This window comes from Passer montanus, unplaced genomic scaffold (assembly GCF_014805655.1).
Source record: "Passer montanus isolate IOZ18808 unplaced genomic scaffold, ASM1480565v1 scaffold28, whole genome shotgun sequence".
NCBI lineage: Eukaryota > Metazoa > Chordata > Aves > Passeriformes > Passeridae > Passer > Passer montanus.
Window position 1 is genome coordinate 5786701 of NW_024367483.1, and position 21504 is coordinate 5808204.

At 35.3% G+C, this 21504-nt stretch overlaps 1 protein-coding gene across 6 annotated transcripts in view; it reads left to right on the forward strand.

Moving 5' to 3' along the window:
- GBE1 (1,4-alpha-glucan branching enzyme 1) overlaps positions 1 to 21504 on the forward strand; it is a 137585-nt gene that overhangs the window by 107477 nt on the left and 8604 nt on the right. For 2 of the 6 annotated variants that reach the window (XM_039713235.1, XM_039713240.1), the window contains 4 exons: positions 10447 to 10631; positions 11742 to 11872; positions 18348 to 18465; positions 20211 to 20253. In XM_039713235.1, coding sequence (XP_039569169.1) covers positions 10447 to 10631; positions 11742 to 11872; positions 18348 to 18465; positions 20211 to 20253 — 477 coding nt within the window. The other 4 variants (XM_039713236.1, XM_039713239.1, XM_039713237.1 and 1 more) reach the window with 4 other exon arrangements.

Here is a 21504-nt window from a genome sequence, read left to right on the forward strand (position 1 = left end):
ATCTAAAATTATTAGTTAGTTTCGTCTTGAAAGGCTCACAGCTTTGTTATGCCTTCAGCTGATGTGGGTCTTAATGCTAATTTAAATATGTTTTGAGCATGAGATAAATACTGTCATGTTTGCCTTTGTGTATATAGCAAATTATTGAATTTCAAAGCCAGAAGGGTTAGCTGTCCAGTGCAAATAAAGAGGCATGAGATAATGGAATGAACAGAGGGGATGGTTCATGGTGAACCTCTTTTTCTTACAAGTTAAATCTCAAAGGTTCACAGTTCTAGACCATTCTTTTACAACTATTTAGTTGCTTCCTAACCTCTTTTGACCAAAGTTATTTGAAAAAAAAATCATGTGTAAAGACCGATAACCAATCTGATTTCATGAGCATCCCTTCCTCAGCTGCCACCAGAACACACATCCAAAATTCAGCTTTTCCTCCCACCTGCACCACAGGGACAGTCAGGAAAAGCACTGCATCACTTTCCCATTATATGCTCCATGCTAGAGTTCTTAATGTATGGGTTGATACGTGTCTGGAGTTACCTATATACTGTGCCCATTGTCAGGAAATGGAGTGTGTTAGTGGGTCTTGGGTTCCTCAGCTGTTTGAAAAATTTTCTGCACTGAACCGTGAAAATTGGAAGACCAAATAAAAAATTGGCAGAAGCTTTGCCCGATGATACTCTGAATACCTCTTAAAATCTCTTTGTCAAATGGCCTGTTATTAGGGAGCAAATGTCCATAATCTTTTCTCTTGTCTTTCTGGCCGGTGCGAATGATTACCTGAAGGAAGGTGAGTGGAATCATGCCACTTAAATCAGGGCATACTGTGGCTCTTCTGATGTCTCTTAAAGCTGATTTTTAAGGCAAGTCCCCTTCAGAAGTAGAAGGGAAGGAGACTGTGAAGGAGAAACTATATATGCAGAAAGGGCTTTTTTGGCCACAGCTGCTTTTTGAAAGGCTGTGGTAACATTCAGTTACAGTCTATTTTCTTTCTGTATTATATTTTAAATTTCAACGAACAGCTGTTCTCTCTATATTGTGAGATTTATTTTTTCCTGTCTCCTTACATAACAAAACAATAACAATGACAAAAAACAAACAACAACAAAAAAGCTGAACACCTTCCTGCATAACTCTGCTCAATTCCTACTGTTCTCTCTATAGTGTGAGATTTATTTTTTTCCTGTCTCCTTACATAACAAAAACAATAACAGTGACGAAAAACAAACAACAAAAAAGCTGAACACCTTCCTGCATAACTCTGCTCAATTCCTATAGATTTTGCTGGCTGTTTTGTAATTCATCTGCTTCTTGCAGCAAAGGTACCATCAGTACCAATTTCTTAAAGTCCTTTTTTTATCTGAGTGCTGGTTTTGCTTCAGCTTTAAAAACTGCTGCCTGCTATCCATTTTTTCTTTTTTTTGCTTTATTTTCTTTTCCTTTTTTCCCCCTTTTTCCTGCTTCTAGTTGTGCTGATAGTGGTTAATGTACAGCTGAGTCAAGACTATCTTTGCATTGTGAATCCAGCCCATTTTGCCATCAGGACACTTGTAAAGATCTGCCCCAGCCTGCACTGTAGTTACAGTCTCCATGTGCCCACTCATACTGGAAGACCAGCAATTATTCTGGTATAACTAATTGCATATTAGTATTAGAAGGTGGTGCTCTTCAGAGGCTGGTTCTTAATTACAGCCTTTCTTTATCTTCTTCTGGGGTTGTAAACAGTTGTAAAAGAATTTTAATAACATACGAGCTTTATATTGCTATGATATTTTAATTTTCCTTTTTTGTTCTTATACTCTGAGATGTGACTAAGGGTGGCTCAATGATCAGGTTTAAGATGCTTAAAAACAGATGCTGTGACACTTCCTTTCATATAAGGTGTGCATGCATAATGTCCACTTGAGGCAGTTGTAAATCTATGCTACATTTTAAAATTTGATGTAGTGAGCATTCCAAAACTAAGTATTTTTGTGGAAGCAGCAAATCTTAATGATTCTAAGTGAATTTTGATTTTTAACATTCTTCAGGTGCAGTCTTATAGATGCATTGTATCTTGCAAAAAGTTCAGAATATCTCTTTGAGAACCATATAAGATTTGGTCCCTAGTCTAGTACAAGAGAGAGAGAAGACCAGGGCAATTACTGCTTTGAGCAGGTCAGAATTACATCATCAGAGGTTTCTCTCATTAATACACTTCTTCTGTGCACCTTCATTAGTAGATCTCATTTACAGATAAGACATCTCAATTTAAACCATACATTTTCTGTTCAAGAACAGTTAACTTTAATATACAGACTAATAGTCAGAAGTACTTTAATTGATTATCAAGCAAATGAGACCCTTCTTGAAACCTGGCCTTTTTGTAGCATGACAAAGTGCCAGAGACCCTTACTTCTGATCTCTTAACTGTTTTTTCTAGAAAAAAAACAACCCAAACCTGAAAATTTAAATACCCATTTCCATGAAGAAAAAAACAAAAACAGCAAACAAACAAAAACTCCACTAACAATACAAATAATCTTGCCTTAGACATCCTCATTATGATTGACTCTAATGAGCAGAGATCTTTCAACAGATTATGCTGTCACTATAAGAATATTATGCTAGGATTTTTGAAATATGTTAAGACAAATAAACATAACTTAGAAAAAGTGCTTTCAAATGTCTGGTTAGAGTCTTACATAAACCAGTTATCTTCCATTTTTTATGTAAGAGTGTCTTTTAAAAAAAATTTCCTACAACAAAAATAAACAAACAGAGCCCCAAACTGTGACGCTAACAATGAACAAGTTGAAGGAGGGAAGCAAAAGACTCGAAAACGATGAGTGCAAAAAGTCAATAAGCTGATGCAGGATGTTCTTCTGACATAGACATAAGTTATGTTTATACCAACATAAATATTTACCATCCACTGAGGATCCTGCTTTTGAAATGCACAGCAAAGCCACAGTTTTGTTTTTTGGAATATCAGTGTATTTCAAAGCTAATTTTTTTCCCCAGATAAGGAGTCAAATTATTGTGAGAGGAACAATAAGGAAATTATTTCCACTTCATAGAATTTAAACTGGTTATGGTACTTGATTAATCTGTTTATTTAATAGTAAGCAAAAGGCAAATGAATCATAATGTAAATGTACTGTTTAATTTGGCATAGGCCTAATGAGAGTTTGTAACTCTGGAGGCTTCTGCTTTTCTCCTCAGGTTGCTCAAAATATTCACACTTTCACAAGGATGTTTTTGGCAGACTTGTAATTTCCTTGCTTAAAGAGTCAGTTAATTTTTATTCCAGGTAATGTCATTCTTCTCTAACCATTCTTCTTTAATCTGTCTGAACTCCTGTTAGATGTTTATTTGAGCAGCCCCATGTTTTCCCTTGAGCTATTAGCTAAAAATTCCTTCCAAAACCCAGCAATCATACTGTGTTGGTTTGAGTGGAAATGCCAAAAAGCAATGCATACTGCTGTCTTGTGCTGTGTTCCATATGGGGGTTGGTGGTTTTGGTATGTCTTTAAATAGAGCTAGAAAACACCAAACCAGCATTTGTATTGGCTACTAGACACAGCTATCATCACTCCTTCCCAAGAAAATATCGTATTTATAGCTTATGCTGTGTATTGATTTCACAAAAGGGTTTAGTATCAGCATTTGAAAGTGGCAGGGTGAGAAGATTGGTTTTATCTGTTGCCCACACTCACAGTTCTTTCTGTACATGTTCAGTTCTCTTTGTGAATCTCCTTATAACATTTACTTTAATAACTATAGAAAAACTGATTATTTAGCTGATATGTCTTCTCTCAGGACTACTTTAAACAATTATTGACAAAATGACTCTTGAAATGTGGATTTTGTATTTTTATTTTCCCCAGCATGTTTGAGTGTTACAGATGGCTCATATTTCATTCATCCCTCAGCAGTAGACCTGAAGCCAAAGGAGTGGTTGGCCAATCTTTTCCAGTGTCAGTCCTTGGCATTTATTTTCATCTGTTGTGTAAAGAAACCCAAACCATCACCGAAAATCCCACACAAAACCAAGCTGCAAACAAAAAAAAATCCAAGCCTTAACCTGATATGACCCTGAATCCTCAGCGCATGATTATTTAGCATCAGTCTTATATATTCTTTTGCTGTAAGGTAGAAGTACAATAAAAATTCGAATGTCTTCTTGCTAAGTAGTGAAAGTGAAGTAATTGTAGAAAGAAAATGCCCTGCTGAACAGTAGGAAGGCTGGATATTGCCAGGGCTATGCTTTTTTATCAGCTCACTAAAGCGAGTCTGTTTCTTGAAACAAAATTATTTGAGGACACTGTAAGAGAAACCTGACTTTAAAATGCTTCTCATTTGGAAGATGTTTTGTATTGTGAGACGTTGCTAACATACAATTCTGCCTTTCTCCTTAATGATGGGTTTGAGTGCACTGACCAAGCACTGCACACATTATGCTGGAGTGGTGTTGTCAAATTCTACAATAATTGAACAATTGAAAAATACTTCTGTATGTTCCCTGTCTTTATTTTCTGAACAGTAATTAATTGGAAGATACAACTGTGGTCGAAAACTTTTTTGATACATGTTGCCATGATATTTAATTACTGAATTGGGAACCTGAAAGGATTTCAGTGCGGAAAGTTTCTTATCTAATATGAAATGTGGCTAATTTCAGAATAACTTTACTATTTTTTCACTCTTCAGTATGGTAAAATTCTCTGCAAACATTGAAGATTTTCTGTGTGAGAATTCTATAAGTTAATATGAAAATTTGTACTCCTTTCTTTCTATAAACTTTTATTTTGAGAGTAGGATATTGAATTTTACTCTCCATGATGGTTTCAGAATACTGGGGGTTTTTTTTGGCCAAGGGCAACTAGTTCTTAAGCAAATATCCTCATATATCTGAAGTGTGGTTTCAGTTAGGTGTTAGTTCCACCTAAGATGTCAGCTGTTGTGTAAAATTGTATTTAGAAACAAATACACTAATCGATTGCTTTTTTTTTAATATTATGTTTATTTATATTTGTGTATATGCAGGTTCATAGCAGGAGACATTACAGTATCAGGTTTCTTTGAAACAGTGCCGAGTCCTGCAAACAAAACACGGATTGTACCTTCCAAATTCACAAATCACTTATGTAATGTTCAGAAAACAAATAGCTCCATTTGCTTATCTGAAATGAAGCATAACTGTTATGGCAACTTAGCAATACCCTTGATTGGTTTTCTGCATCAGAGGACTCTTAACATTGGCAGCCACAGCATTGAGACTGAGCACATCAGGGGTCTCTGCACTCTTTAAGAACTGTGCAACAGTGCCCAGATGCTGTTTGGAGTTTTCCATTTCTTTGAGGAAAAAGTAGTGTAGCAGTATCATACTGTGCCTTTTCAAAGACTTTTACAGTAATTACATAATTGTGTTTTTGAAAATACCTTAAGTGCCCAGCTTCACTGGAAACAGTGACAGACAAGAGATGTTTAAAATTGTGAGGATCTTGAGAAGGTTTTTTCTAAAACAAACGTTAATGGGAAGTTTATAAATACATTCTCAGCATGGCAGAGTTGAACCAGCCTCAGGTGGAGGGCAGGAGGCAGCTGGCAGAAAGAAGATTTCATTTCAAAGCAGTGATATGTGTCTAGGAGGAATCTTGGGAATGTACTCCTTAGAGGACATTAGGGAAGAAGAGGTTTAGAGGTGCAACCATAAGTATACTCTGATGGCTTATATGTACTGTTTCAAGAAAACCAGGGCTTCTCACAATGCACCTTCTGTTTTGATTGCTGACATCTATTTTTGAATGCCTTTTCCCCCCTGCTTTTTTTAAAGTTTATTCCAAATTTTAATTTCAAATTTTCTCATTTTGTGTTGTTAAGTTATTTAAGTAATTAGATTTGTTTCTGTAACAGGAACAGGATAATACTGAACTTTCAATATTATTTACTTTAACTTTCCTGTGCGCCAAACACTATGCCAGTAGTCTTTTTCCTTTTGTTTACATTTTTTTTTTCTTAATTCTTTATATACTCTTTCAAAATTAGACAATGAAATTCTTACTAGTAAGTAAACTGCTATTTGTTTGGTATCCCAGGGCAAATAGATTGATGCCTTTCTTGGACCTCTCCGATTCAGCCTCGTTCTAAATTCACTTTGTAAGCCCATTAACCTGTCAGTTGTGGTACCAGTTAATAATTGGCAGTGCACCAAACTGAAAGATCCAGCTAGAACTTCTCTGACTGCTTCATCTGTTTAAAAAGTTCCTTGATATAGATTTGTATTTTTTGTTAGATTTGGGGGGTTTTTGTCTATTTTGTCGTGGTGGTTTTTTTAACCTTTGCAATGTGTTCTGCAGTATTTCTGTTCTTAAATATTTAGTGAGCTCTTGGAAGTGGTTGACTAAATAATGTATAGTGTGCTGTGTTCATGTAGAGCCTGGTGGAAATGTCACAGTATCATAGTCAATCCCTTGTTTTTTACCAGGATGCAGCTAATAGGAAATAGCAAAATGGAAACTGTTTCAGTGTAAAAGCACCACAAAGAGTTTAGTTGGTACTTTATTGTTTTAAATACTGTATGAGGACGTTGAGTAAGTTATAAGTCAGAAATATATTATTCTACGCTGGGAAAGGAGGGCAGAAATGTAAACTTTCAGGCCTGAAAGTTTCGAAGAGTAGATTAATAAAGTAATTATCCTTTCAAGGTCCCTTCTAGCCTAGGTAACTTCTCATGGTACTCTTTATCTTTTTTCTTGTCTGTTAGTGTGAACTGCAGAAACTCTTGCTCTACTCAGTAAACAATCAAGGGAAAACATTCATCTGCCCTTAGGAACTGAATACTGTTGTCAGTGAGGCCACTGGTATTTTACTGAGTACTCCTTTGACAGAACATTACAAATAAGTAAATGAAAGAATAATTTATTCCAGATAAATAGAGTTTTTTTCTGTGTAACTAGAGTTCTGCTAAATATCAGCATGTGGACATAACTATCATATGACATTCTGTTGAAAAATAAAATAAGTCACAGTAAGCAGTGCTATGGCCTGTTTACTGTGCCTGTGCCTGGTTGTTCCTCTGTGTAAGAAATCTTATCAGCCATCCAGCCCTTCCTAATAGAGATACAGAATTGGTCTTTCTTAGGAGAATTCTTTGTTTCTTGTTATTTGGTTTGGGTTTTTTACTGTAATTTATCTGGCAAAAGAGAGATCTAGATTTGAAATATACAAACTGAAGACCATTTAAAACCTTGTTTAGCCTTATACACTTAATTAAACTTTTTACCTTTGTTGTATAAAATAAACTACTTGTTTTAACTTCTTTTAAAATATTTAGTGTCATACTTAATTCAAAATGCAAACAACTCCTCATAACAGCTCTTGAAACTGCCTGCTTCATCTTTTAAATATCCTTTCAGTTCTGCTTAGGCTTATTCTTTAGGAGACAATATCTACTAAAGATGTCTAAAGAAGAGGGATCAAGAAAACTTTATTGACCTGTGCAGATCAAATTTAAAAGAATTTGCAGCAGCCTGACTTCTTTGTGGTGTTCATGCATTTCTATCCTCATAAACAAGGGTGACATCAATTTTAATTATGGTCGTAGAAAGTTAATTTATTTGTTGGAATTGCGATCTTGAAATCCTGTACATAATAAAGTTGTCCAGTGTTCACAACATGCAGCACATAGCAAACTTCAATTAATTCCTAGATAAAATTAGCATGCATTGCACTTCAAGGATTTGTCTTTGTTTTGTTTCTCTAATCAAAACTTCAGTTAATTTCAGCTTTGTTCTCTGCCTCCCCCACATTAGTTCTATTGTCTTGATTTGCATCATTTGTGGCAGCTGGCTTCTTATCAATCTGTAGATTAGACTTTTACATCAAACAGTAAATTAATTAGAGGAAAATAAATCCCAGTTACACTTCTTGATAACTGTAAAAGCCTCTAAGCATAGAAGTGAATGTTGCTGATTCTTGTCAGAGATGAGAAGTGTAACATGGGGAAGGAGGCAGATCATGCTTCACATTCAGTGAACTGATAGCTGTCTCTAGCAGTAAGTGTTGGTCACCTGTGCCTTTTCTTTCCTAGTCCCTCCTGTCATTTGTTATGAAGCTAAACTAGGAAAAAAATAGCAATTTTAAAAAGTAGCATTTAGATATGGGATTTTTTTACAGGATGCATGGCCTTAATGAATCACAAGAAGCAGATGCATCTGAAATGTTGCTTTCTTTTCCCTATACCACAGTTTAAAAACGTAACCAAAACTGCTTGAATTCATTCTGTTACAATTTATGAACTATTTTTCTTCCTATAAGGAGAAAGTAAGTGACCCTTTTACAGTCAAGCAACTAGTACAAAAGGCTCAGGAGCATATTCTCCTGAAGATGCTCACAGACACAGACTGTCAAAGTACATCCATACTTTAGATCTCAGCTTGTGTTTTTGGGAACAGAAAGTATCTTAGTGTTTTGTCAAATTGCTGCACTGTACAAAATTCCCTTTTTTTCTTAATAGCCATTAGAAATAGTTAGGAAATTAAGACTGCTTTTAGTATTTTGCTGCACTTACATTGTTCCTTTTAAAAGGAAGCACATTAGTTACTGTGGTGGGGAAATAGGCAAAGCAAGTGGAGGTGAGGGAGCTGTTACACATTATAAACCTGAAGGAAGTCTGCTGTACTTGCAGTGAAATAATCTATGGAAATGATGGGCTAGTTCAGTCTAATTTATTTGCTATCTTCTATTGCTTATTTCCCCCATTGTTGTTTCTTTCTTGAACAAATAGGTATGATTTCGTTGCCTATCAATTCAAGAGATGTGTCATCTCTGTCTTTCTGATGTTTTTTGCTGTCTTTAGCTGAGCTATCTCATGTAGTTCATCTTTTCAATAGTGTGCAGATCACGAAAGAAGGTAATACCTTGCCTAGCTCTTCAGAGAATATTGAATTTGGTTAGATACTGTGTCTGTTTTGTAGCAATATCTTTCCTCATTTTCCAAACTGTATTGTTAGCACAGTTTAAAAGCTCAGTCCAGCATTATTCCAAGGTCATTTTGAAAGTCCTGCTGTGATTCTGATTCTTTTATATTTGTCTCCAGTTTTGAACTGAATATGAAATTTAGTGGTTTAGCTTTTGAATAGGAAATTTAATTTACAACTTGTCAGTTCGTTTACAAAGAGAATACCACTCTGAAGGACTCTCCTAAATATATATGAGGCTTTTCTCTTTTGTCCTCTGTTCATTTCTTTGTTCCCATGAAACACAGTATTACAGAAATCATTTCACAAATTGAAGTTCACAGTTGTCTCTGCTGCCTGTATCCTCCAGGCCCCTAGGCAGTGCAGGCTGGATGGGACAGCAGATGGGTGGTGGATGCTCATGCAGGTTATCCAGCCAGGAATCTCTCGACTTCCCTTGGCATCCCTGCCCTCTGTCAGCCCACAAAGCTCCAGTTCATTGACAAAACTTGAGTAACAGTTTGTGGAAATGTGAGGATCAGGATTCTTTTACCGTTCTTTTTTTGTTTGTTTTAGTAGAAAAGCTCTTAAATTTCATTATATTACTTTCCATACATATTTCCAGGTACATGTTTTTGTCTCTGTTTTATAGTGAGTGGGTGCTGTGTAATCTCTGAAATGTTTGTCATGAATCAACAGTCATGGGCTTTGAAACTAAGTGTTTAACTTGCAAGGTGCTTGGTACCCTTTAATCCTATGTCAAATTAATAGTCCAAAATGTCAGAGAGTCTGCAGGACTCTCAGGTTATATAATGAGTTGGAATTATTAAGTGCATTTGGAGTTGTTGCAATCTGTAATAATGACAATATATAAACCAAGAAAACTTTGGATACATCAAAATCACTCCAAATACTGAGTCCCAAATGAGGTCTTGCTTTGAATCTTTAGCTTTGACAGCTGCGATTTGCTTTGGAGATTCTACATAAGAGAAGCTAAACTTTTTCTCGATTAAACCTGTTTCTTTCTTTCTAAATGTGATCCAAGTTTGAATAAACCTATTTGTCTTCAAGAGAAGTCTAGTCAGTAGTATTTTGGGCTACATAATCTGGATGAGACTGGCAGACTTGTGAAGCTACTGCTATAGAAAACCAAATTAAGACATAATGGCACTTAGACGCACAAAAAAGTTTTGGGGAATTTTTTAAGCATGGCATAATAACATGGAGTTCATAATTTGTCACTTTATACTTCCCACGGAGTCCATGGATATTTTGCTCTTGTAGTTTTAATCGCCAAACAACCCTGCAAACACAAGTGGAAGTTCTGAGAGTCATATTAAAAAATGAGAGACATAATAATAAAATGACTGGTTTATGTATGGAAGCAGATTCTTTGGAGTTTAAAACTAGTAGAAAGGAAATACACATTAATATATTTTTCTTTTGCAGGCTTCATGTATTCTTAGCATGCTATTTCACAAATCCTTAATATTTTTAAATGCAGGTAATGAATTTGGACATCCAGAATGGCTTGACTTCCCCAGAATAGGGAATAATGAGAGCTACCACTATGCCAGAAGACAGTTTAATCTTACTGAGGATGATCTTCTTCGTTATAAATTTCTAAATGCCTTTGATAGAGATATGAATAGATTGGAGGAAAGATTTGGCTGGCTTGCATCTCCCCAGGTAAGCTGTATATACAAAATTATAAGTTTTAGTCACCAGTTGGGTACATGTGTAGAGTAACAACATTTCCAAATTTGCATGCTGAAATTTCAAACAGTGCTTTATTATGCGCTGTGTAATGCCTCACCATTTATTTCAAGTTGTCAAAATATGGCACTGAAATATCTTCCACAGATAATAGAAACCTGAAACAGTCTCCTTTTAGCTTCATAACAAGGTCTTTTCCTATTATTTTCCCTATTTTTATTCAGAAACTGTGGGTTGCATAAAGCAGACTATAAAATTGTGCATAATCCAATCCAAGGATTGCTTTGAAAAAGTATAAGTTGCTCTGACATTACACTTTATAAAAATAATTACTCCATTTCTGAGGAAAAACTTTCAGCAGAGTCTAGTGTGAGCTATAGTCTCCTAGTCATCACCCTGCTGGTTCTGCTTTTGCATTTTTTACACTAGTATCACACTGTAATTTTTATGAAAGATCAATTGTTTTCATTTTTCAGTGTTTAATTATTTCATTCTAGTTCCCTTTAAAGAATAATCCACTTTAAAGATTTTTTAATTGATGTCTAGTTATTTATTAACAGCTTTAGCAAATAAAACAAAGGTGGTATGTACAGCCATTTATTGTGGATTATCAAAGCTGTTTCTCACACAGATTGCTAAAAAAACACACAAAAAAACCATATTGAGTGCTTCATTTTCTGAATTAATAATTCTATATGTGATGCAGATTCCCATAAGAAATAGGCTGAAGATTTCATTTGACAAAAGAAATCCATTTTTTACTAAAGGAAAATGATGAAAAGACCGTATTACCAATCTTTGAGCAAGAATTTTTCAAGTGCTCTATGCTGAACAAGCTTCTACCTCTGTAAATTTATGTTGCCTTGTAAAAAGTAAGCTACAGTTTAGTAATCAAAAACTTCATATGAGATTTCATAGATAAACAGTTTCGTTTGCATGTTAATGCCTTTAGTTCTGTTCCTTGAATATTTACCTACATTACTTGAAATGAGGTACAGAAGCAGTGGGGTTTTCCTTTTTTTTTAAATCATTAGAAATTAAATATTTTTAAAGTGTTGATTTTTTTTTTTTTTTTCCCCCTAGGCCTATGTGAGTGAAAAGCATGAAGCCAATAAGGTCATAGCATTTGAGAGAGCAGGTCTTATTTTTATTTTCAACTTCCATCCATACCAAAGTTATGTGGACTACAGAGTGGGTATTGAAACTCCAGGAAAATATCCTTTTCTTTACTGTTCTGTTTGTGAGGAAAAGTTTTAGAAATTGAAGCTGATTTTATGTCTTTTTTTTCTTATATGACTTCAACCTGTAGTTAAAAGGTAAGAAATCACTAATATGTCACCAATATAATATTGCTTTAATTCTTTGTGTACACCAAAAAATAATCTATAAATTAGTATTCTTCATAAGAGATAATTTTGTAGAAAGCAAAAGTAAAAAAAAATGCAATTTAAAGATTTGTGAAGCTGTTTTTTTGGAATTCTGTTGAGGAATGAAAAAGCAAGTAACTCCCGCTTCTTAAATACACAGCAGAAAGCCACCAAGTGGGATGATGCCACATGGAGTCGCACAGGAAAGTGCATTAGTGCAAACCTTCATCTGAAAGTTTATATTTGTACATTTACACTTTAAATCTGAGTGGACTGAGAATGTGCTCTTAGATCAGCTGAGCAGTAAATGATGACTCAAGTAATTGACTGGTTTTGCATTTGTGTCCAAATTCTTATGGGCTCCAAAAGTTAATGCTGGTTTTCTGGGGGAGTTTTAGTTGCCCAAATTCAGTTTCTTTCAAGTCCTTTGACAAACACAGCGTAGTGTGTGACTCTTGCTGTGTCAGTTTAAACTACTGCAGTTCCAGTTTTAGCCTCCTCTTTATTTGTCAGCCATTCAGGGTAATTCCATGTTTCAGTTGCTTTAGTTCAATCATGGAATTTCCTGTCCTGAGGATCCCAGAGCTGCACACAGTACTCTGTGAGAGGGGGAGCTCACCAGAGAAGAGTAAGGATCTATTTAATATCTAAAGGAATTTCCTTATCTACTTTCTTTAAATATCTGGGGTGTTTTAATGTGGACTAAGTTTTCTTCCAAACTCTTCTCCTGCAATTAGAACCATGAATTTTATGTATAGTTTTTTAATGGAACCTCTTAACCCAAGACTTCAATAAAGGATGCTCTATTATTAGGACATATGGTAATGTGATATTAAATCCTCAGAACAATTTCTCCTCTTGAAAAGGAATTATTTATGATCCCTTTGAAATTTAGATATGAAGAGGAAGTACCTAAAAGCAAAAGTTTGTTGTTAGTCTGTTTGTTTCTTTTAATAAGTTACTGGATTTTTAATTTGATACTCTTTGTTGTTATAAGCTGGAAGAGACAAATTGCAATAATATATTGATCAAATGGTTTTTTATTAAACATATTTCTGAATTATATTGGGAATTATGAGAAATGGGATGATCCTTTCAATACTTAGATTTAAGTTTGCTTTGTGCATTGAACTAGATGAATAAGTGCACCTAACACATGTCATTGAATGTGCCTTTATTAAATGGATGGCTTTGGTCTATCCATATGTTGTAATGATATATATCTCTAAACTGTTTTTATATACAGCTTCTCAGGTATGTTATCAGATATGTTGAAAGGTACAGAGTTTCCTGCTTGGCCTGCATTTTTGTAGGCACTCCGCTGTTCTGAACTCACTGAAAACGTCATTCTCTCAACTGTTCTGTATGTAGGCTGTTGGCACAACAACCCCAATTCTATTTTATATGAGAAGTTGTAGTCAGTAGACATTACAGTCCTGCTGGTCCCACCAGGTTTGGAAAGTCTTTCTTTGGGCGTTCAGCTAGTCAATGTCTGTATGAGAAGTCACAGTCAGTTCTTCCTTCTTCCTTATACTTCAGTCTTCTGTCTTGGCTTATTTTTCTTGACATTGGGTTGCTCTGTGCTACAGTTCTTGTAAATTACTGTACCTTGGTGTGAGATGTACAAGGAATGAGACCTTAATTTTATATGTTAACATGAGAGTCTGTGAATGTTGAGCAGTATGAGTTGCTGCTAGCTTATCTTTATTTTGACATTTCAAGTTGTCGTATACTGCTCAAGTGGAAAAAAAATGTCATGGGAAAGAGTGCTTTCTTTATTTTACATATTGCTATTTTTGCATAGCATGTATCAAAGCATTGTAGTCCCAGAGTGATTGAATAGCAGAGTAGCATGAATTTAGGGTTCATAAGGACATTCAGGTGCTCATCTTTTCTCTCTGGTGACCAGTGACAGGACCTGAGGGGATGGTATGAAACTGTGTCAGGTTTAGGTTAAATTAGTTAAAGTTCTTTACCTAGAGGGTGATTGGGCACTGGAACAGGCTCCCCAAGGCAATGGTGACAGCACTAAGTGTGACAGGGATCAGGAGTGTTTGGACAGTGCTTTTAGGCACATATGATTCTTGGGGCTGTCCTGTTCTGGCCCAGGAGCTGGATTTGGATCCTAGTGGCTCTCTTCCAACTCAGGATGTTTTATGATTTAAAGACAGTTGTCCATAAGCAAATAGCTAAATTTGACCTGAGGAATCACAAATATTGTCATCAAAATGCTGCAAAAATATACTATTTTTTTAATCCCTACATTAATTCAGGCTCTCTGACATTTACAACGTGCATCTAGAGCTTCTAATGAGCAAGTAAGGTCATTTAAATGAGTCACTGGCATGGGATTGCTGAAGGCACAGACGCCCCTTTGAAGTGTGGTTGTGTAACTGTCCCTGCCTGGTAGAATTCTGGCAGGCTGAGACAAAGGACTTAATTTAGGATCAGTCAAATGCTAAATTCCATCAAGGTAGTTGATACTTAAGGTTAATAGGTGTGAATAAGAAATACAGCATACTAATGTGGGAATGCCTCTTTGATCTGCATGGGAGAAGGAGGTTTGCAGCACTGTGAGTCTGTGTAAGTATCCTATTGCCCATTTTTTGAGTCATTATGTGAACGAAAAAGAAAAATATTTCTGTGCTAATGCTGGAATTCTACTTCATAAGTTATGCTCTTTCATAAGCCTTTTCATGAGAAAAACAGCTTGAACTAACAAATTATTTCTGCCTAATTTGCTTAAGTTTGCAGGTATATGAACAATCAACATCTCGGGCAGCTGTCTCTAGCTTTCTGATTGGAGATAATGGAGATAATGGAGAAAGCAGTCATGAGTTTCCAATTTTATATTTTTAATACTGCCTGGGCCTTTAAACAATCAACATCTAGGGCAGCTGTCTAGCTTTCTGATTGTAGATAAAACTTCGAATGTTAATGGAGAAAGCAGTCATGAGCTTCCAATTTTATATTTTTAATACTGCCTGGGCCTTTCTGTGGGATAGTGCTTGGATTCCAAGGCCAGTTTGCAGTGAAAATTCAATATGGAAACCTTCTTTCCTCTATTCAAAAGGAACATGGCTGAAAGGATGGAGAACAAACAGGAAGGGCTTAAAGATTTCAGAAATTACTCATTTTCCTTCCTTGAGATTCCACACTTGATTTTGTTAAATAATTTTTCATCTGTGTTGGAAGTCTCATTAAAATTAATGAGTGGCTATATGTGTGTATATCCCTGATTTTTTAACAAGGTTTCTTATCTTGGCTCAAAAGTAAATCTGTATTTTATGTTTATAATCACCAACCAACATGAATTGACATATGTGTAAATTTGCATGTGGTTTAAACAAAAATCATATTTGGCAGAAGCAAAAAGGGGCAGTACCCCCCTCTGTCTTAGTACTTGTGCATGTGTTGAGTGCTTAAATGGCTTAACCTGTCACTGAAATACCTTGAGCTGCATTTTATCAGGCCAAGGTGTTTAACTTCATGACAAAATTTTGCCAAATATTTTCCATATGCTTTTTGTAATTTTTAGGTTGAACCCTTAGACTTCAAAATTAGCAGTGTGTGGAGAAGAGCAAAAGTGGTATCCTTCATCTTGAAATTAGTTATGCTAGTTTTTTCAGTGAAATTCAAGAAATATGAAAAGCAAAATGGCCTAACCCCTTAAACTCTATCACTTGCACAAGCACTACTTGGTCTCTTTCATCAGCAGTAAGTGTTGGAACAAAGTACAAATTATTCTTTTTTATGATTTGCATTTCCTTTGCAAATGTGTCACTAAACATGACGAAGATTAAATTTAAAAATTGTGTTAAAATATGTATTTCGAAACATTATAGAATCATAATGATTGAGTTATTAATGTGGTAGATAATGTCAGTTTTTTCCATTTTCACCTCTATCTATACAGGGGTTCATTGCTTTTGCTGCTCTCTTCCCTTGTAGTAGGTGGGAAATTTAGCTGGAGCACCAACCAACAGGAATCGGGCTTTTTTTATCTTCCTGTGAGAATAAGGGCTAGTATTTCCAACACTGTCACAGAAACAAAACAGACCTCACTGCATAAAAAAATACTTCTATTATGTTCTTAATTAAAATGCACGTCTGTTTTTTAATGTTTTTATGAAAGTAATCTTCAGAAAACTAGATGCCTGCAAAATTCTGAAATGTGAAAACTGACATTTTTTGTGAGGCTTTATGTTGGAAGGTAAATGAACATGTTTACCAAACTAGTTATTTTTCCAAGACAAATACCTGATCTGTGAAGATGTTAAAATTCTTTTCTGACCCCATCATTCAGGATCTGGTTAACAGTATTTGCACAAAATCTGCTATACATGTGTGAAAACATGGTGATATTCATTTCAGTAGTACTTTCTGGCAGTACAGACATAATTTTATAAATTGTTTTTAAAGCAGCATAGCCATGACAATGGCATTTGCTGTAAACAGTTTTGAGGGAATCATTAAACATGTCAGGCCTTTCAACAACACTGATAACCTATTAAATTTAATGTATAGTGCAGATCACCAAAGCAAGGTGTAAAATGCTTGATGGAGGCATTCTCCTGCCATGTTAATAAAATATGTAATGCAATAATAGCAGACATTGCTGCTGCTGAAAGGACACTGAAGAGAGTGACTGGATCTTGTAGTTTGTGGCTTTGCATGTTGTACATGACAGCAACTGAATGGTAATTAGATCACGTTTATAAAAGAAAGGAGGGGAGAGGTGTGTGTGGTGTGCACATGAAAACCTATGAGGACTAAAGCTGGCAAAGAATAATTTTCCAAACTTTTTTTTTATTTTTTAGGAAAGATAACAAACATGAAGGTTTTGCTGTGGAATGTTGTGATCTTTGGGCACCTGCCCTGTAGAACTCAACAACTAACTTGGCAATTTTGGACCATTCTCTCATTTTGCTGCGAACACTTGTGGGGAAGGGATTAGTTACCATTTGTGATTTGGGAGCTAATTGACAGGTGTCCTGTTCTCCTGATGTGCATTTACTTTTCTTCATTGCAATCTTTTAGACTGAAGTGCCTCAGAGTAAATTTGTGGTTACTTCTGTGTGATATCATGCTTCAGCCTTCCTTGTCACCAGGGATTTCAGTCAGTAAGGCAGGTGGCTGGGGAATTTCCCACCTCATCTGATGGAGTTGTGGAAAGAGACTTGAAAACAATTCTGTTTTCAACAAGTTGAACAAACACAGAAGCCTAAGAACAGTTTAAGAACCACTGACTTTTTTCAAAGAGTGTTGCTTCACTCATCCCTAATCCTATTAAATACAACCTCTAGGAAAGTAAGATTCTTCTATGGCTAAGAATAGAGGAAGTAGGTTGTGGATTATAGAGCATTGCTATTTCCCTCTCTCTTTCGGGTGATGGGGAGTGGAGATTGCTTTTTGTTGTAACTTCAGAAGGGAAAAAGATGCTTTAATTATGTCCAGTCAATAAAATACAAGGTACTGAAATTAAAAAAAGTACAATATTTTATTTATGGTTGTCCCAAATAAGAAGAAATTTATTTTGAATATGAGTTAGCTCTTTATTTCCCCATTTATTTCCTTATTTTTCCTGACTTTATTGTTTCAACTTTATTTTGTCTTCTATTTTTCGCTAAATCTGTTGAATTCTTTTAAGTATCTACAGGTATTCCAACTCATTGCTACACTTTGTTAGATAATTGACCCCATTTTAACAACTGCAGTCAGAATATTTTTCTGTTAAAAAGCCTTCTCTTACAATATATTCTTTCTTTTGCTCCTCCATGCTGTAATAATTCCAGCTCTTTTCCAGAAGACTCTCAGAGGAGTTGTGGGCTTTTCTTCTGTAAAATTACATGCTTTTCTGATTGACACTTGATCAGATTCTGACAGACTGAAAAAATATTGCTAAATACTGTTTGATTTTGATGGTGACATTTATGCTACTTCTTAAATGCAATTCAAATGCATTGTTTTGTTTAGTGGTACATTTTTAGTCTGGTTCATCACCTGAAGTGCTGTGGATATCTGCTGTAATGCTATAAACTTATCATTCATGGTAGATTGCAGAAGATACTGGGAGGTACTTGCTTTAAGAGGAGTCACTGTGCTAAATTAAATTTTCAGGACAAAACTTCATATGAATTCTATATGTTCTTTATGTTTTTCTACTCTTTTCTTAGATTTTGTTACAATTTTTGCTTTATGTTGAATATATCAGCTTCCATTACTGCATAACTTCATTACTAATTCTTCTAGGTTTTTTTTTGCTTTGATTAATTTTCTGTTTGAGGGGTAATTGGCATAGTTCCTTAACAGTTGCCTTTAAGTATAAAATCCTTCTTGATTCTGATGCTGGAGAATATGGAGGGCATCAAAGGCTGGACCACAATACAGAGTACTTCTCTGAGGAATATCCTCACAATTATCGACCTAATTCAGTTATGGTAAGTAAATTCTGTTTGGGGGTTGGTTTGTTTGTTTTACTTTCATCTGTGTAAGTTTTACAATTCTTTGGACAAACATGGAGTCTCTTCTAGTATGTGGGGGAAGGGGGTATTTTAAATTTATTTTCTGAAATTAACCTTTGTCTAAATACAGTATAGATAACATTATGATTTGGTTGTAACAAATAATATTAATTATTTTTTCTCTTTCAACTTGGCTTTTATATTTCCATGCACTTTTGCAGTGTCTGGCACACAGTGTTCCTTGCCAACATGCACGAAAACCTAATAATATGCTTTTGAGCTGCTATCCTTAATATTATAATTTGCTTTATTTTAACTTTATTTCAGGCAAGAGACTGCATCTTCATGCTTGCTTTGTTTAAAGCTCTGCAGAAACTGAATCTTCCTTTTCTGTCTTAAAATCATGTGCTTAACTCTACAAACAAGAGTTGGAGCCAATCGTGTGTTTGCCAACTGGCTTTTTCCTCCTCAGTTTACAGAAAAACTTCACAAAATGGAACAGGATTTCTCTGTTCACATCAAGAATTTCAAAAATTTCCAGTCCTAAAGTGGTATGAATCATGGATAAAGAGTTTCCCATAAATCACCTGAGATGAACTGGGAGACATATTCTTGCATACAATTTCTGTTAGCTGAGGTGGTCACTAATAAAACTCTTTCTTAATTGCTCTTGAAATCAGACTCATCACAATTAGCAATTTTAAAATGTTATTTTCCCTATTCTTTTTGTATGTATATGTGTTTATGTGCACATATTTCCCATTCTTTCTGTAAGCATTTACATATGTGTATATGATCATAAGCACACGAAAATGAGGCTGGGAATTAAGAGTTCACTGAAAAAAATCTGAAATCACTTGTATTGCCAAGTATATTTTTATACCCAAAACATTTTTGTGGATGAAGGGTGTGTTTCTCTATGCACAGGTACATTGATACATGTGAACAACTGCAAATAAGTTACATTTGTAACCTTAAGAGCCTGCAAAAATGGATCATCTGCACTGATTTTTGTGGGTCACTTCCCTTCCGTGGCTGAACACAACATGAATTTCTAGTGTCACATCTTAACTTTTCTCATGAAGTCTAAGCTCCTGAGAATTATTGTCACTTCTAATCTTTGTCTCTCTTTCTTTCATTGTATCCAGAGTATTGGCATTTCTTTCATTTGCATGATTTAAAATATTTTCATAACATGAAAGAATTTCTGTGCTTTAGTTGTGCTTGGTGTAAAGGATCTTAAGAATGGGGTTTTTTAAAGAATCTGCATGTGACAGTGCCTTCATAGCATGGGTAAGTATTTGTGCTAATTTAAAATGAAAGGTCTGAGGTTTCATTCCTGAAGGTTATGTAGCAAATTATTGCTTCCAGAGTACTTGCTTCATGTGCCCAATTCAAATACATTGCCTGGGTGATTGGAGAGCATCTTAATCATCTATCACTAACTTAACTTTTGCAAGCCAATTAACTGTGATTTGGAATGTGTCTTTCACATTTAGTCCATTAGATGGTGAGTGCAAGCCTTCCAAGCCAGAAACAAGCGTGGCAGAATGTGGAGCTGTGGTTTAATAGGCATATGTGAAAGATAAGGCATGTGGCAAACACAGCAGCAAATGCACTTTTGCACCAATAGCTGTGGCATGGCAATAGCACCTCTAGGTCAGAGGGAAACCCAGGTAAACTTTCTCTTGTGTCCTTCTGCCACCCAATTCACAGAGCAGCTCCAGCCAACCCCCCAGAGGATGCCACTTGCACCAAATAAAGGTAAAGTACCTTTACATGTGAAAGGACACCATGTAAAAGTGATCGAGGAAAAACATCTGGAAAACCTAAATTCAGCAGATAGGTCTTCATGCAAGAACGAACAAAAGTTACAGTAAATGCCTCCAGCTGCTATTTTGCAGTAAAACAAAGATGTTTTATATCAAATAGCAATTTATATCCAGGTTATTGGGTAATTTGTCCTGCTTAGGAGTTTCTTTAGTCTTAATTGCAGTTTCTAAAATCCAACTCAAAAGTCTCGCAGCCAAATTTCTTTTCAAATAATGTATGATGCCACATCAATAAACTCATGTAAGTTCTTTTCTTGTTGTTTAATAATGATTCCTGTTGTTTAATTCATAATGTATGAGACTTGAGTTTCTTTTTTCAAAAACTTTAGTTTTTCCTCCACTAAAAACTTTGAAGAAGTAATTTTTTAATGAGAGATGCACCTTCCTTAAGGTGTGTGGGTAAACATTTTCAGTAAAACATGCCCAGAGGGTTGACAAAATGAAATCACATGCAATAATTCTGCTTCTCAAGTCAGGCTTTAATAGCACACAAATGTGTTTCAAAAATAGAAGATTAAATGTGACATGATTCATTCTAAAAAATCACCTAATAAAAGAAATATTCAAAGTGACATATCAAAATGAGAAGAAGGGAGATAAGAAATTCCTGGAGCAAAGAATCCTGGAAGAAGATGAAGCTTTGTAAGCATTGCTGAGCATTTCACTGTACAATTTTCAGGCTTGTTTAGTAAAGCTCTTAGAGGGCCAGAATTCAAAATCATCAGACACACCTTGAAAACTCTATAGAAAATGCACAGAAATGTCCTTTGTAATATGACTTATTTAAATAACTGTACTAATTTTTCCATGTCACTGCTTTTTCTATAATGGATTGTTAACAAATATATGAAATGTACATAACATTCCATGCAATCAAACTTTCTAATAACAAGCTGTGAACCATTTTGTCACTGTAAGAATAGACTCTTTTTACCACAGCTTCATTTCTGTTTGCAACTCCACTCTGGTATTCTCATACTAGTCTTTTTGGAGGTATGTTTTATAAAAGGTCTGTGCTTTTTTGAATGCTTTTAGAAACCTTTAGTCTTGCTTATGTCTCATCTCTTTGCAAGATGTAAATTCAGTGCTGCACACACATTTCAACCCCTGTCAGATCTTAGTGACCCTTTATGGTTTACGTCATTTGCTGGTACCTAACTTGGCTTTTGTGGTTGGATGTGAA